At 36.7% G+C, this 18519-nt stretch overlaps 1 protein-coding gene across 2 annotated transcripts in view; it reads left to right on the top strand.

Annotated features, from left to right (window-relative positions):
* Nucleotides 1-16396, top strand: part of LOC121331113 (RING finger protein 24) — a 44130-nt gene extending 27734 nt beyond the window's left edge. For both annotated transcript variants that reach the window (XM_041278321.1, XM_041278329.1), the window contains 4 exons: nucleotides 6264-6306; nucleotides 7012-7053; nucleotides 15090-15169; nucleotides 15895-16396. In XM_041278321.1, the coding sequence (XP_041134255.1) occupies nucleotides 6264-6306; nucleotides 7012-7053; nucleotides 15090-15169; nucleotides 15895-16033 (304 nt within the window). In that variant the 3' untranslated portion in view covers nucleotides 16034-16396. The remainder of the gene's footprint in view (nucleotides 1-6263; nucleotides 6307-7011; nucleotides 7054-15089; nucleotides 15170-15894) is intronic.
* Nucleotides 16397-18519: the final 2123 nt, after the last annotated feature.

The following is an 18519-nucleotide window of genomic DNA, read 5'->3' as shown; positions in this document are numbered from 1 at the left end:
GACTTGCTTTGGCCAAAAAATACAGAAACTGGATGTTTGAGGAGTGGAAGTCGGTCTAATGGACCGATGAGTCAAAATTTGAAATATTTGGGTCCAACCGCAGAGTATTTGTAAGACGCAGAGAGGGTGAGCGTATGAGTTCTGCATGTGTGGTTCCCACTGTCAAGCACGGAGGAGGCAGTGTCATGGTCTGGGGTTGCTTTGCTGGTGACAGAGTTGGAGATCTTTACCAAGTCCATGGCAAGCTCAACCAGCATGGCTATCATAGCATACTTCAGAGGCATGCCATTCCATCAGGATTATGGCTAGTTGGGCAGTCCTTCATTCTTCAGCAATATAATGACCCGAAACACACCTCAAAGTTGTGCAAGAACTATCTGGCGAAGAAGGAAAGTGAAGGACAACTCAATCTAATGACCTGGCCTGCCCAGTCTCCAGACCTCAATCCCATAGAACTTGTGTGGGATGAACTGGACAGAAGAGTCAAAGCAAATCTACCCACAAGTGCCCTACATCTCTGGGAATTGCTGAAGAAAAGCTGGGAAGACATGTTGGGTGATTTCCTGCTGAAACTTGTTAACCGAATGTGTTGTGTTTGTGAGGCTGTTATTAAGGCAAAGGGTGGCTATTTTGAGGAATCCAAGATTTAGAGACAATTTTCAATTTTCTTGAACATTGCTTTGATACTCCTTATGTTTTGTTTTGTATATTGTAACATGTGTTTTCATTTTCAAGTATTTACAGAAACGTATACGACGTAAAACATTGTCAATTATGAAAAAAAACCTAGTTTCCAGCAAGTGTACTCAAACTTTTGACTGGTACTGTGTGTGTGTGTGTGTGTGTGTGTGTGTGTGTGTGTGTGTGTGTGTGTGTGTATATATATATATATATATATATATATATTATTATATATATATATTATATCTATATATATATATACTTGTAAAGGGTTCGTCTCTTCTCCAGTCCGTTCTTGTTTTGCTCCTTATTTAAAAACGTAATTTTTATTTTGACTTTGACAGTGAAGCCTGTTCATTCTATCATGCAACAGTGCTACTGTATTAGATCGCTAATAGGAACTCCTCCTTTCCTGTGGCACCAGGTGGGGACCTATTACCTGTATCAAAGTAATAAAAAGAAAAGGTGGTCAACAGCAAAACAAAAACGAACTATTGCAATTATTATTATTTTTTTTTTAACTTTGTTATTACCCCTTTAATGTAGCAAATCATCTCTTAGAGCTCTATACTCAATTGGTCCTATCCTGCATCTTCACATGCTGATCGTGTTCGGAATGTACGCTTTTTTTGTTGAGGTATTTTTTTCTCCTAGACCGTGCTGCCTGTTTTACAGATTTCTATCATTGAACTCGGAGAGGTTAAGGTTACTAGTAATGGAGGTAAATGTACAACATATGTTCTTTCTCTTACCTTTTTTTCTATATCCGTGTTTGTGGTTTAGTACACAAGCAGCATGGTCCTAACTGTGTTCTAGATGTGATTTTCTTTCCTTTTATGTATTAGTTTATTTATAATTTCTTTCATTATTCAGTATACTGCCCATTTTTCTGTTAATATCCACTATGCCTATACTAATTGGCTTTCAAATTCCCAAGTCAGTATTAAATGTTTAGCCATTAATACTAAACAGTTTTAATTTTGGTCAATTACAAAAAAATAGTGGGTTTAATTTATGAAACTTAAACATGAGCTTTATTAAAAAAATAAAATAGTAAAATAAAGAATGTTTCCTAGCAGTTGAAAAGTGTGAAAAACAAAAGGTTTGAATGTTATAGTGCAATAATGAACGCTAAATATCTGTTAGAAATGGTGTGTGGATTGTAGAGGCTACTGTATGTATCGGCTCTTCTTCCTATAAATGATCAGTAGATTCTTGGCTTTGCTCCTCACTAATGGCTTAATGGCTAAATGGCTTAAGCTCCCCTATGGTTAATTCTTGTCTCTGCTCAGCTATGGATGGATGAATGATTGTAGGTCTGGTGGTAAATCTCTTAAGGCCACAATACACTGTGCGATTTCCGTGCAATGCCATCGGATTGCAGCCATGGATCGCATCAGTATCCCATAACTATTGCATCACTATTGCACCCTGCAGTCGGCCTTATAGGATTGCATTCAGTCGCAAGCTATCGAGTGGGGCTCTAATTTTTTGCAATTGGATGCTATCGCCCTGGGCAAGTGTCCAATCAGTGAGCAAGGTGGAGTCACATGACAACGTAGCTGACAGTGACAGGAAAGAACCAGAACTTGACAGAAAAGAGCTAGCCACAGAGGCAATTTCCCGTTGCCTACGTACTGTACCTACACATGAAACTGTCAATTGGTAAAAGCTGTACATTTATAATTATTCTGTCAACGTACACACGTTTACAAACACCAAGTCAATTTCAAAAATAATGAAAGGGGAAATAAAAAAATAAAAAAAACTGATCAATACATGTTAGCATTATTGCGAGATTCAGGGGGCGGGCGTTAGGGCTGCTTAATTATCGTCTATCATTATTAACTCTATTTAAGGCACAATCTTGTGCACTGCCCCTGTCTAGTGTTTTCTCTTTGTAGCAAATGGTCAGATGCCGATATTCGTCCTTCAGCTTCACTATATCTAAACTTTGTTGCCTCGCTTCTTTCACTGCAGGCGCTTCAAGGTTAGTCTTTCCTGCAACCATCCATTCGCCATACCAGCAACATTGCCGTTCAAAGTGCAGCTCCATTACTCAACTTTCTCTGCGTCTTCATTAGAAAAAACTGGCTCTCCGCTAAACATTCAAAGCTCCGCCGATGAGACATGCCTTGCCTTAGCTCTATTTAAATCTACCACAAAGCTTTGTCAGAGGAATCTCTCTTTACTCCTCACCTGCAATCAGTACCGTCAACTTCTAATGCAGACTTCTCTCAGCAACCAGACTTGCTGCCCAGGCATTACAGGATCAAAACTTCACCTTATTTTATAAGGATTGGCCACTCACCTACCTTTTAAAAACACTGCACGGCAACAATAGCAACACCCAGGCTGGAACTGGCAGTAAGATGTTCTTCAATATTTTATTGTACCTTTTATATCTGATTTATATCTCAGAGCTTCAGGACAGGCCGGCAGCACCACCCTCCTCTCCAGCAAAATAGGTCCCACCCTTCAGCTTCATAAACAACATTTTCAAAGAAACGAAGCCCCTCATTCACCCAATCGCCGTCTCAATCGCTTGAGTTAATGCACGGCTCAACGATATGGACAAACAGGTCACTTCCAACACTGCAGCAATCTCTTTCAAGCCCAGTATTTGCCACTCCAGTCATGGCTGCCATCTTGGCTCAGTACTTTCGGTCCCCACAACTGACTTTCCTACTTACAACCTGGCATCAGCCACCCTCAATGGTCTATAGCATGCACCTGTAGTTAGAAGTCAAGTTCAGCGACCTCATGTGGCTTCTACTTTCGATTTCTTTTGCAACATTAAGGGCTAGATTCTCAAAGCTATTTTCCAGCTCATTTTAATTTATTTTCTGAAAGATAACATTTTCAAGTGCAGTTCTAATTTAAGACTGCTTGCAAGTACTAAAAGAAGTGGCTGAGTTGTTGTTTTGTGAAGTTTATTTTTGGAAACAGACTTCACATTGCTATTTGTACCCGACTTTCCCATCCTGTACACTTCAAGTTTTCACTGCTACTGAAGTAAAGATGTTTTCGTAATGTATCATCGCACATTCGCGATAACTTACACTTCGGTCCTGTTGCAGGCTTTCGATCCACAAGGTTGTCCTGCATCTTAGGCTGCAACTTCTATCAGTCTTCTGGGCTCAAAACTGGATTCTTCCTTTCCATTCAATCAAGACTGGATCCTTACTTTCATTGCACACGCAACAGACTCCATCTGGCTCTAGGCACAATTAAATCATGTATTAGTGGGATCCAGTTTCACAGTCGTTTATTGGCAGTTTTTCGCCTATCTCGCTGTCTATCCCAACAGTCCACACTGCAAAGAATCATCAAGCATAACCCGAGTAAAATTTAGCATCAGCAGTGGCATCTGGTTCTCATTCAGCCTCTACCAAGAGGCACCACGCTCTGTCCAAACATTCAAAAGCAAATAATAGGATATATCTGCTTCCACCAACTGGAAACATAGTTTAAACAATAACATTCAGGTATTTTACGAAATAAATAATTAATGGTAAAGATATCAGTGTTACATACAACATCAAGTTCCACAACCTCAGAGCAACGTATTCTTTATCCTCTCAGGTTCTACAGCGGCCTCAGATCCATGCATTCTTTATCTCTGCCTAAAGGCAGCCCCATCTTCTCTCACACTCTCGTCTCCAAAACCAGCCTTTTTCCCCAACCTTATTCTATCCTTACAGCCTCAACAAACAGCCCGTGTGAAATATATATATATATATATATATATATATATATATATATATATATATATATATATATATATATATATATGTGTGTGTGTGTGTGTAGGCTGACGCACAATATGAGTGTTATAACCGAACAGCTTTCGGGGGAGGGGGTGGGGGGCGCCACGGGACACACAACAACACACATCTGACTAAAATACAAAATAAAATAACTTGCTCTATAATGCACATATGGATAAGCAAAAATGTTAATTCTATGAATTAACCATGCATAAAGCACCATGTAATCAACGCTATGTTTTTTATACAAAAAAAAAAGAAAAAGGTCACTTGTGGATCATTTTAATCAGCAATTTTTAAACTATAAATAGCCTGGCTAAACAGCGATCAGGTGTTCAGTTCGAAGTGGTAGACAAGCAAACCAAGTGTGAGAAGGAGAGCGAGTCAGAAGAGGGAAGAGGGAATGGGCTTGCCCCAGGTTTCGCTTCCGGAATGGAAGCTTCTCGTCTCCCGGAGAAAGCCACAGATCCTCTCGCAGCAAAAAAGTAAATACATTTGGAAAGATAACCACATAATAGGCCTAATATTTATTTAGTTATAAAACGAATGCTGAATAAGATGTCTGTGTTATAAAGTGCCAGCGCAGCATTTCTTCAGTTCAGATACTGTATCAAAATGGAGAGATAGAAACGGGTTGTTTACAGTTTGGACAACACCAAAACTGTATTTACTGTAGAAATATTGCATGAATCACTAGTATAGGGTGTTGGGGGGTATGATGTAGGAGCATTATATCCGAGGCACATATAACCGAGAGCCTTATAGCGAGGGCTACATAGTGCCGTCTAGTCACTATATATATAGTCACCGTCTATATAGTGCATGAGGTTGCACCCTATTGCATGGTGTTTCATCTGAGGCGATTGGCCGCTATTGCTTGCGATCAATTACATGCAATCAATCACATGCGATTGCATCGCACAGAAATCGCATCACATGGAAATCACATAGTGTATCGTGGCCTTTAGGAAACCACCCCCATCTTCCAACATACAAAAGTTGAGTAACAATAAAGCGCAAGTATGGTGTCAAATAACTTCTAGCTGGGAGACTGGAATTCACACTAAATTCTATTGGAAGCATCTGTTCAAAACAGATTAAGCAGTATCTGTCTAATTCATACTAGACTAAATGGTTCTTTTTTTCTGGCCTGCTTTTGCCTTAAGATATTGTACACTAAGGTGATTACGTGAACCCCGTGGCTATTTATAGCATAAGTATAAAATGTTGCTGCAGTTTAAAGCCAGAGCATCTGTTTTACAGTTTGTTTCTAGACTAAGAACAGCCTACCAAAATTTGGCAACTAGCAATTGTTAATTGAGGTTCTAGTCACTAAAGTTTGCAGGAGACAGGTCTATTTTAGAGTTTCTGAAGGTTATGTACTCTGATTTTGCGGGTTTTGTACAACTTGTATAATAATATCTTACTAAAAGGTGATAATATTAATGAGTTAGAATTGCGTTGTTGTCTATAACTTCCTAGATTGTGTGACATACTGTGGACCTGTAATAAATACAGATTATAGTGCCAACATATACCCATTGCGATGCTATAGTCCTATGAAATATTATGTTACTATAGTACCATGAAGGCTCTAGTGGCTTTGTAATTTATATTTATCCCAGGTCTTAGCATTGCATTTTCTGCAATGAAGGAGATTGAAGGAAATTCGTATTTGTGATGTGTGTGTGTGTGTGTGTGTGTGTGTGTGTGTGTGTGTGTGTGTGTGTGTGTGTGTGTGTGTGTATTTGTGTTTTCTTTTGTAGATGTGTTGCATCAGTTTAATAATAAAAAAAAAACTTCTTCTTTCAGGTTACGACATCAGGCACACAAAGAACTGTATGCATACAAACAGGTAACTAAAACATATTGCTCAGGTTCCACCCCCTTAAAACCCTTTGGCAACTGTATGTATATGAAAAGGTGAAACCCAAACACTTATCAAACTTTGGCCACTAAAGGGTTGATAAGGCTTCGTTCAGATTCCCAGGACCTGATGAACAAAAAAAAAAAAAAAAAAAAAAAAAAAAAAAAAAAAAGGGGGAAAAAAAAAAAAAAAAAAAAAAAAAAAAAAAAAAAAAAAAAAAAAAAAAAAAAAAAATAGTCATTTATACAAGATAACCAGGCTGTGTTTGTGCTCAGATATCTGCAACAAGTGAGCAAGGTTTGACACAGACTCCCAAGTGTCGTTCTTTTTACTGCTAGGTTACCTATTTCTGTAACAAGACCTATACTTTGAGCCTATACCAAACCGGCCATCCTGAAGGTGATGCATATATTCCATGTATTGTAAGACATCCAACTAGGATGAGGAATGCAATAAGGTTTTTGGTAAGCCTGTCTGGTTCAGATCTTGTCTCTTCTGTTGTGATTTGCTTTAATGAGATCCTCTGAAGGTGCTGTAAATGGCTAAGGGTAACCTTGATGGCCTCCTATAACTCTCGCTTTTTTATCAGGTTTCTTTCTTGTCAAAGTGTCAGTCTGTTAGTGGCAGACACACTCGCACACACACACCCACGAACACCATTTAATCTTGAGGGTTTTTTTTTTTTTTTTTTAGGTTATTCAAAAGAAAAAAGTGAAAGAGCTTAACCTACACGAGGTAAGTTTGAACTGAAGTAGTGTCACTGGCTTGTCTGATAACTGCGGGGCTCCACAGCATTGCTGTCTTACACTTTGCAAAAGAGAGCTGTACAGTTATAAGACTGCATGCATCCTCTTCTGTTCATTGATGATCCAGAACAAAAAAATGCTAGAAAATGTATTTAAAAAAACAAACAAACTTTGAACTGGAGCAGATTGTCAGCGTCCTTGCCAAAATGATGAGTGTCATACGCCTCCTTGGTAGTTTTAAAAGATACTGTATATGTAGCATCAGTCTACCATTGTTCTGGCTATCGGACATGTAACATGTAACTAGAAAGTTACAAATGAACTACCCACTGCTGCACAAAAACATCTGTAATCCCTTGCTAAATTCCCAATCTTATGTTCAATTTGTTTGTATTATTATTATTATTATTATTATTATTATTTTATTATTATTATTATTATTATTATTAACAACAGCAACAATTCTCAGACAGGGTTGTATTGCAATTTCCCCAATAAAACAAACTTAATTCAAGAAATCGAGTTATTAGACTGCCTTGTGTTTGTCTTATGACATTTTTTTTTTTTTTTTCGGTCCAAGAAAATACATTTCTGAATCTTCACGTTCATTGTTAGTTTGAGAATGGAGAAGTTTTTAAGCATATCTTAGTGTTTTCATGCGTGGTTATGTTACAGTTTTACTGAAAACAAAGTCTTTCACAAGAGCATTTTGTTCAAGGGCAATGTGTGCAATTTCTAATGCCGTTACCTCGTCATATAACTGGCTTATGTGTTCACTGTCTGTTAACTAAGGCTCTTATGTTGACTGGGCTTTTTATTTAAAAAAACAGCATCACATGAAACTGATAGAGAACATATTCCTATTTGTCATCTCGATTGCTATCATATGATCTTTACAGCTTGACATTTTATTGTTCAGACATCATCTTCCAAGAAGTCTTGTGATCTGTAGCAATCTTACATACATTTTTGCAAGGTTCTATACAGCCTATACACAAAAGTGTTTTTCAAATCAAAGAAAGGTTACTTAATTTGTGGTTTATATTAGCATGTAGCAACCACTTTACTGTATTGCTGGCACAGAATGTGAAGAGTTTCATTTGTTTATTTTTTTACAAGTATTGCGACACCTTAATTTGGAAGGAGTGGTCACCATGAGTTATTTTTTTTCTTATTACCAGAGGAGTGTTAAAAGGATTCTTTGCATTCTGACAGAACTGCACTAATGAAATGTTTCACTTTATACAATTATGACAAAGGTATCTACAGCAACACTCCCATATTGACACTAACACAACTTTTGCAGGAGGTCATTCTGGAAGTTTACAACAGGTTGGTTGGATTTCTTTAAGCAACATCAACAAGACTTAACAAAGTATTAACGTTAAACTCCCTTTATAAATGAATTGCTTTAAAATAAAAATACACCTTTTTTCTGTTGATAGTTCTCAACAAGTTAGTGTTGTAATGAGTCACAGGCAATGATAAATTATGGCAGATACCCACTGGTTACTTGTTCATCCCTCTTCAGCAATTTCTTTGCTTCTGAATTAATGGAAACCGTTCTTATGTGCTACAGTAAAACCTGTATTATCTGAACTTCAATTGGGAATTCTTATCAGCAGTTTCACAGTTGTAATTTGATTATCAGGTAGCAGAGGTTTGAGTGTATAGATTTGGTTTATTTACTTTATTCAGACAAGTTATAAAAGAGCACTGGTACAATAAACAAGAGGTGCCACTGGGTTTTGACTATTACACATTTACATAGCTTCTTTGGCAACCATGAAACATTTTAACACAAATGCAGATATTCAGCTAAAGAAATTCAACCTTGTTAGAGACATGCAGATGCCATAACTTTTCAAGCCTTGCTAAAGTTCTTGGGTGACGATTCTGACCTCCTTAATGAATTTGTCAGTGCGCTGTGCTTTGCTGGACAGCCACTGTTTATTGCAGAGAGGTATGTATCGCTGACTTTGTGCAACAGTACTGTCTGTCCATCAGCTAAAACACTGCCTAACACAGACAATCTTAATCGTAAATATTTGACAGAAAATGGTGATGCTTTAGTTGGTAAACTTGTATGAAATGCATTGATGGAAATGTCCAGAGTGATTTGTGACGTGTCTCCCGATGGCTTGCACCACCCAGTTCTGTCAATGTTCTTGTCGTCTTTATGATTTCTAGGTAAATAAACCTGGCTTGTTTTGTGCTGATGTCATGTTCATACCTTCTGTAGGTACTATTTCCATCAGCACAGCGATTGCCCAAACATTCGCAAAGTACCAGCTAACTTGGGAAAACGTGGCTTTGACTTGCACAGATTCTGCTCATTAAACATGCCGGGGACATGATTAATGAGAAACCACGCATCATATTCCACATGAAAAGTGTGTTTCAATTAAAAACTTTTTTTTTTTTTTTTTTTTTTTACCTATTTTAATATGTGTAATTCCCTGATTATTATTATTTTTTTTTTGATAAAAACTGAAAAAACGGAACACTGTACATGCAGTATAAACAGAAATAATGGAAAAACACCACAGTGTTACATTTAAAGTTTAATACACTGTAGCTCAACAGTACAATACAAATTTCACATAAACTGCGAGGCTCTGCAATGTTATATCCCTTGTTCTTGTGTATTTTGCTGCCATCAAGATATAACAACTACTGTACAGCACAGAGTAAGTGCAAGATTCTGTTACAATGTTCGTGAGAATTAAAACAAAAAAAAATGTTTAAAACAATGCTAGTATTTAAAATATCTTGCTCGCAAACATTTCAAGTTTTACAGGGTGTATCTTGCGGCTCTTTTGATATGTGGCTTGTAGGGTCAGGAAGTTTGGCTAACCCTGCTGTGTAACCCACAATAAAGTGGTCAATCAGTAACCTTACGTTTAGACATGACAAAAGCCTGACCAGCTCTCCTGACTTTCCAAGGTCAGCAGTTTTTGCTTTGTGTCAGCAGTGTAGTTCATTGTGCAGGCAAACTCTCTCATGAGTGCTGGTGACCCAGTCTTTCCCTCTTGTATAGTTCAGGTCTGGCTTGTTTGAATCAGTTGAATAAAATTCTATAATGCCCTGCTTATGCTATAGCAGGACAGGGTTGTCTACCTTGCATTATGCTTCCAAGTCTAATGTCTCATTGCTAACCCAATGGATAAAAGATCATTAAGTGGCAGTAATTACATAGTGCTGCAGTATAATGTACTTATATATTACTTAATGGGTAATGACAGTATTAGTATTCACTCTACAGTATTAGTATTCATTCTTTATATAATGTTTAGTTGGTCAACCAGAGACTGACTTTTTGTTATTACAGACAGTGCACTAGTACATATTAGCTGCATTGTACAGCAAGTGCATTTCACTGACGTGATGAGACAGTAGCTGTATATTTATGTTGTGTGTGCAATTGCGGCCACTTAAAATTAAGTGGTATCAGTGTTTTTATGTTTGCACAGCCCCCAAAATAAAAAAGCATTATGCCCACATTGAATCTTGCTCTGTAAGAAATGTTTGCTGTTCCTTAATTTACAGCATAAGTTGAAGCCCATCCCATTATAATTAGTATAAAAGAGACATGACTAACTATTGACATATGTGGTGAAAATAAGTCATCAGACAGAGGGACTTGCCCAAACATACCGCTAGACATCGTAAACAGATCCTGTTGTATGTCTGAACTGGAGAATATTTTTTTTTCTATCTGTGTCAATATGAAACAAGAGATCAGCCAAGCGTCGATTTCTCTTTAGAAGTTCATCTTCATCTCCAGGAACCTGGTCCAGGCAGGCAGGCAGGCAGGCGGGCAGGCAGGAAGGCTTGGTTTGCAGGCATGTCTGTTGGAGGAGGATCAGTGTGCAGATTATCTGAACTGATAAGAAGCATGCTGGTGATGCACCTGGAATGAACCCCTGTGATTAGTTGTTCATTAGTTAACCTTTCTCCCATATAGTTGACTTAAGTGGACTTAGTTCAGGTGGCCTTAGTCAAGTTCAGTTCTTCATATACATTAGTCCATATCTAACAGCACCAATATAGTGTTCATAGAAAAAAAAAAAATATTATTATTTTTTTTTCCCCATAAATATATTAGGGCTGTCAGTTAATCACAGTTCACTTCTGCGATTAATGCGTTAATTTCTTTGACGATTAATTTTTTATTGCACTTTTGTCGTATTTCTTGACGTTTGCCTTTTTTTTTTTTTTTTTTTTTTTTTTTTTTTTTAACTTATTTTTTGTTTTAATACACTGTGGTTTTGTCAGTATCTAGTTGCGTTGATTGCTACCTGGTCCTGATTTGATTTTCCCTGGGGAAGAGCGTGCACAAAAAAAACAACACAAGAAAATCTCGCTTTGCAATAACTGTCTCTTTCTGTCTCCACTGATGGTAAGGCAGTGATGTGGGATGTAACAAAATAATCACACTTAACATAGCAGCACCTCTTTTATACAGAATACTCTTCTCATTGGTGAAATTCGACTCTTATTGCAGGTTTTTTTTTTTTTTTAAATACATGCGTATATATATATATATACATGTCGCTGAATAACTTTTTTTTGTTATATTAATGCTGACAGTATATACATTACCAGGACATGAAAACTTATCAATTCATCTCAACCTGACAAAATACTGTGTCTCCAAAATAAATAATTTAGTCATATATAATAATGTACGTGTGTGTGTTTATATACAGTTTTAAATGTGGTTTAAATTACATTAAAACACTGAATGCTCACACCTACAGATTGATTACAGATTGATGTAAAACATCTGGGGATTTGTCAAAGAAAGTGTTCTATGATATGCCAGCAAGCCAGAACAACAAAATGAAACTGAGCAATGCCTATGATCTGTCTAACGACTACTTTATTTTTTTTTATTTTTTATAAAATAGTAATTATAAATGATATATTGAAGGAAACCAATAAGAAAATATATGCATTAAGGTGAGTAATAAACTGACTCCATTGTGATTTAGCAGTTGGTTCAAACAATTTAACAGCAAATGCTGGACTGTTTCTGTTTAATTCTGTGAAAATAAATGTAAAACTATAAAGAAGGGGCAACAATATTAATCCAGAAATAGGAAAACAGGTTTATTTTATGCTGGGTTGTTTTTTGGAATAATAATAATAATAATAATAAATAATAATAATAATAATAATAATAATAATAATAATAATGTTTCACTTATATAGTGCTCTTCATGCAGGGTGCTCCTTACAAAAAAAATATAAAAACTTATGTGTAATTGTACAAAGTGCCCGCCCCTGTGTATATTATCTGTTATGTGTTGCGTGTGGTGTGTTTAAATGTTGGTGTATAGACATTGGTACACGGGATATAAATGGGTCTGTGTAACACAAGTGTTTAAAATGTATATGTGTATTTAGGCACGAGGATTGCACAGCACTTCACGTGCAAGTAAAATGTAATAATATGTGAGCACGGGGAATTGCACTTTATTAATTCAGCACTTTATTAATTCACGTGCTGGGATTCAAATGAATAATTAATTGGTAATTGAATCCCAGCACAATAGTATATATAGATGCACGTTGTCACATACTGGCGGTTGGGTGTTCGGTGAGCGGAGAACGGGATTGGAGACGGAGGAAATTAGTAGTAGTAGTCTGTTTTTGTTTGTCTATTTATTTTGGCGTAGAGTGCCGTGTCCTGTGTTTTTCGTGTTTCCTTAAACCTTTTATTTTGTAATAAACCGGCGCCAAAAATTTCATTTATAAAATTTCACTTATGTGTAATATATAATCCAGATGCAAACAAACAGACCCAAACAAATACGTTTTCAAACAGGATTTAAATGATTAAATTGTGCTAGCATTCCTGATATGAATCGATAGCAAGTTCCAAAGACGAGGGGGATTGTAACTAAATGCCCTGGCTCCAACAGAGTTCAAACAAATTTTAGGGACTGTCAGAAGATTAGCATTTTCCAATCTCAGGGAACGCCCAGGGATATATAGGGTCAGCAGATCTTGAAGATAAGAAGATCCAAGACATTATAGGTAATACCAATAACTATAAAATAATAAAAAATAATAATAGCATCCGTAAAAATAATTAATTAATGCATGCAATAATTGTACCAATTAAATATGCACTTAAAAACAAGATTAATCGCAATAGATTTTTTTAAATACATTTTGAAGTACGATTGAGTCAAGTCACTCGTCTGTTTATGTTAACAGTTGTTTGAGACTTGAAGCCCAGCGTCTGCTGTTTGACTACATGTACTGTAGCAGTATACTTTCAGTAGAGCAGGATTGTCAGGTTATTAAAACATTAAGCAGTGTCTGACTCCTGTTCTCACCAACATGCCACCTAAACGCACTCATGGAAGGAATGTCTTTTGATGTCTAAGAAATCCATGCTGCAGTGCTGTGGACAGTTTGTTAAACTGAAACTGCAAATACACGTATTGCTTACATATCATATTGCAGACTCCAGCTTTCACATTCTTGGGTATCAAATGCAGTTTATCATGACAATTGCCCCTGTGGTTATGTAACCTATAATTATGGGTTCATTGAATCACCCTTCCTTTTACATAAGGTGGGAGCAAACATGTTTGTTCATTTTGCAAGCGATGGTGTGCATTAAGTGTTGGGTCAATTCTTTTGCCTGTTTCACTATCTGTGAAGCTGCAGATACTATTGGCTGTTTGTCTCAAAGCCTGGGAATACAATAAAAAGGTTTAAAAAAACTGGAGTCTGAAGTCGTACAGAAATGGTCAACTTTCCAAAGAAAAACAAGACCAACCAAGACAGTGGGGGTTTTTGGTCCCCTTTTTTCCTTTTTTCTTTTTCCTTTGCCATGCATAGTCTTGACAGAGAGAATTAGCCCTGGGGTCAGTTAATTGCTTCTTTCAAAGAACCAGATGTTTCTGTATAGACTCATTTGTTTCTGGGCAGCAGCAGTGGAGATTGTGTTTCAAACTGCCTGGGGATATTGGAAGCAGCTCTGAGTTAAGCTAAAGCAGTCGCCAAGCATTATTTGAACTAAAAGTAATACCTATAGAGCACCATCTATGCCAGGCATAGGCAAAGTTATACTTTTGAGCAAAGTTCTGTGCTCTAACCATGTTCTAAATTGTGCAATTTAACAAATTAACCTCCATACAAAGTACTTTAATTAAACTTAATTTTACTTATTAAACCTGGAGTGGAATGGCCCACCACAACTGTGGTTGGAGCTTATGAGCGATTTATTATTTATTTACTTTAGCCATTCTCACCATTTTGATTTTTGCTATTTAAATGGTAAGTTGTCTTCATGCTTCCAAAATGTTGAAAAAGGCAACACTGCTGTAGGTTATTCCATTAGCTTTTTGCAGTGCCTCTGTTGAATCCATTGATAGTAACTCCATGGGTGCACCCCACAATTTGGGGCTGTTTGTTGTTGGAAGAACTTTGTAAAGTAGCAAACATTCTTATATGTTTTATCCAGACTATTTCCTAACTTTCATCAGTAATAACAAGAGCCTTTCTCTATCCAAATAGTGTTAGGTTATTATTTAATTAGCAGACACCTTTAACAAAGGCGACTTACAGAGACTTGGGGGGCGTGAACTATGCATCAGCGGCAGGGTCACTTACAACAACATCTCACACGAAAGACAGAGCACAAGGAGGTTAAGTGAATTGCTCAGGGTCACCCAATGAATCAGTGGCTGAGCAGGGATTTGAACCGGGGACCTCTTGGTTACAAGCCCCTTTTCTTAAAACATTGGACCACACAGCCTCCTTTTATGCAACATTGTCAAGTCGGTTATCTTACATTGGGACATTTATCAGTTCAAGACACAAATGTCAATGTTGAGCCTGTTTGCCAGGTTAATAAAAGGTCAGGTCTCTTGTGTACATTGTTTAAAGCAAATCTGAAAACATAGCTAGGAGTCACAAACAAAGTAACTGGCTTTTTTTAAGACCTGGGGGGGGGGGGGTGTTGGAAATTATTTTTAACCTCCTTGAATTTCCCTTCCTCAGATATGTGCAGTTTGTTTGGAGGAGTTTAAGCAGAAAGATGAGCTGGGAATATGTCCATGTAAACATGCCTTCCATAGAAAGTAAGTACTATCCGGGGACAAACGATTATGGATTCATAAGAGACTGTGGTAGGGGTGGTTTTTAAATAGAACATCCTTGCATAAAAATTACTAGATTGGTCTTTTCTCATAATTGCAGTTTGAATTATACAATCGTAAGAGTTTAACTTTGCAGTAACATGTGCTTCGCTGCAAGACATACAGTACTTCTACTACATGTAATGGTGAAAATTCATATAAAATGCTGTAAAATTGGCAACAGTGTGGCATGAAGCTCCTGATCTCTTACAACATTATAAACTTCTCGACTACTGAGCAGTCTGTATCCTAGGTGTCTCTCTCCAAGTTAAAGAAGTGACATTTGCTTTTTATACCAGACAAGTGTGGCCCTTATTCAACTGAACGGTCTAGACATTTTTTATGTCAGGTTTCCTTCCCACCGTATCAACTTTTTTTTTTTTTTTTTTTTTTTTTTTTGTATAATAAAAAGATACAAAACAATCTGCAAATGGTGAATGGTGGGGGGGGGTGGGGGGGGTTGTCAGTACATATCGCCCAAATTTATATATATATATATATATATATAGTTTTATGTATTTATTTTAGGCAAAGCTGCTGCCATCACACTTGTATCTCAGAAGCCATTGGAAATAGTAATTTCATATTTGCATGGTTATATAAAGGCTCTGTGGTGCTTGTGTGATTGGATTGGGTGTGTTTGACACTGCATTGTGTTTGTTCCACAGGTGCCTCATTAAGTGGCTGGAGGTGCGGAAGGTGTGCCCCCTGTGCAACATGCCCGTTCTTCAGCTGGCACAGCAACACAGTGCCCAGGAGTCAGGACCTCAACAGCAGCCTCTGCCAGGGGTGGAGAACATGGTGTAGCACGTTCTGCAGACACTGCCTTACTTATTACAAATATACACATATATATATATATATATATATACACACACACACACACACACACAGAAATAAGTGGTTTATCTATGCAGGCACCCACAACTTGTGAATCTGCTGCTTTCTCCTGACTCTTGTGGATTTCATTGAACAAAAAACGATGAACAATAATAAAATACAAATCCAGTGTCAGGGCAGGGCATGGACATTGTGACTCTTCGCAAACCAAAGCACTTTTTTTGGGGATACCAGCGCAACAATTAGAATTTAGAATTTAGAGTTAATAAGAAAAATAGTGAGGATAAATGTTTAAAAGATTTTTTTTTTTTTTTTAAGGAGCACTTTATAAGGACTTTCCAAAAGTTGGGTTTTTACAAACACTACCATCATGTTACAGTATAAAAAAATATTATTATATTATTATTATTATTATTATTATTATTATTATTATATTATTATTATTATTATTATTATTATTATTGTTTTTACTTAAATGTGTACAGAGCCACACTGGTTTTATTCAAAGTAGAAGGGACATTAATTTTTTTTTTAAATGGCTAAATGTTTCTCAAGGATAAGAAACAAAAAATACTAAACAAGCAAGCAATGGGAAATAGTATACACTTGAAGCCTTTTTGACAAATGCAATAAAAGCTCTACATGTTGGTGGATCCTCAGAATTATAGTATATTTCATAGAATTAAAAAAAAAAAAATCTGTTCAGCTTACTGAGAATACAACTACTGCCTGGCAATATTGCAAACTAATACAGCAATCTCAACAGAATTTGGCTCTTATATGCGTTCCATGAAAAAATGCATCTTAAGGGAAGGTGGAGTAATACTAATCCCTCTGCAGTGAAATATATGATGTAATACCTGCAGGCTGTGTGTTATGTTAACAGGGGGGTTCAGGACAGACTGACCTAAACAAAACTAGTGGAAAGGTACCTTTTTTCAGTTCACATACTTTTACAAGCGTGATGTATACACCATATATTACAATGGGACTCTTCTATTATATCCACTAAATGGACTGCGTACAGCAGCTTGACATTTATATTGATGTTTTGAACCACACCAATTTGTAAAGGTGAGTTAAAGTCACAAGGGCTCCATTTTGGAGGCCCCTCTTTGGTTACCATGTATTTATGGAACGGTCAAGTTACTTTACGCTGATGAAAAGAGATTCTGTTACATCTGCCACTGCTGATTACTGTTTTTAACTACTGTGAAAATTCTTCTTACATTTAAAAAAAAAAAAATATATATATATATATATATATATATATATATATATATATATATATATATATATATATATATAGTAATAATATATATATGTATTCTTCAAGAGTCTGTTATTACCAGGATCCTCCAGTGCATCAGGTGCATAAAATGTCCCCCTGTTCTAGTAAGATGTGAGACTATGCAAGCATTGTTGTTAAAACGCAAAAAGCCTGCTGTAGTACATGTCTTACACTGACATTCTCTGTCCTTTCATATTGAACGCTGTGTTGATATGCACAGGAGTTGCTGCATTCAGAGACCAGGCTTTTGAATGTCCCTTTACCTGCTCTTGTAAACCATAGAAGGGCTGCATGTACACTAGTTTTAGAAATGCTCTTGGAAAGTTGTGCATAGCACACTGAGGTCTATAGTTCACAGCAATTGAACCCCATAGTCTATCACAGAAAGCTCATAGCTCAGCTCACAAGACTGTAAGGCCATGTACTCTACCACCTTAAAACCTTTTTTTTTTAAAGTGAGTATTTAAGAGCTCCTTCACTATTTCTATTTTGGTTACTGTAATTGTTTTTTTTCATCAGCAACATAGTTCTGTTTAACAGAGCTACAGTCCAGAACTGTACTTTAAAGGTCTAACGGATATCTTTGTAAATGGCAAACATTGCAAATTGCACTGAAAGTGCTTTTAAACAGTGAATGGGGGTTTTACCACTCATTCTAGCATTTGCTTTTGACTACTGTGCATTTACTATGTAATTCCACTTAGCATACTGGGCTCACTTGCTCATATGAAAGTGCTGTGCAGCCTGCTTTGGAACAATTAAGAGGGATCATGGCAATCCAGCCTACCTTTTTGTGGTTTATCAGAGGGATAAAATACCAAAATCTTGCAATGCCTTAGACTGGATCAGCCCCAGAATAACACTTATAGTTCTATTATGAGCCAAAGCTGTCCAAACAATAAAGAATTGGCCTATGAAATATATACAGTATATATCCTGGCCCTTACTGTCTGTTGCTAGAATGAAAAATTCTTCTTTCTACCCAAATTATGTCACACAGGATGCAACATTGACTTCAACGTGATTTTAATAGCATTGCATTCTCCATTTGTATTTTTTATTTTTTGTAATCCTTTTGAAGAACTTACAGTACCATTAGTCCAGTAAGGATAATTTGAAAGCCTGGTATGTTTATTAAAAGTAGATTAATATCTTTTAATCT

The sequence above is a fragment of the Polyodon spathula genome, chromosome 2 (genome assembly GCF_017654505.1).
Source record: "Polyodon spathula isolate WHYD16114869_AA chromosome 2, ASM1765450v1, whole genome shotgun sequence".
Lineage (NCBI taxonomy): Eukaryota > Metazoa > Chordata > Actinopteri > Acipenseriformes > Polyodontidae > Polyodon > Polyodon spathula.
Note: the sequence above shows the minus strand (reverse complement) of the source record. Positions and strands in the feature narration are given on the sequence as shown.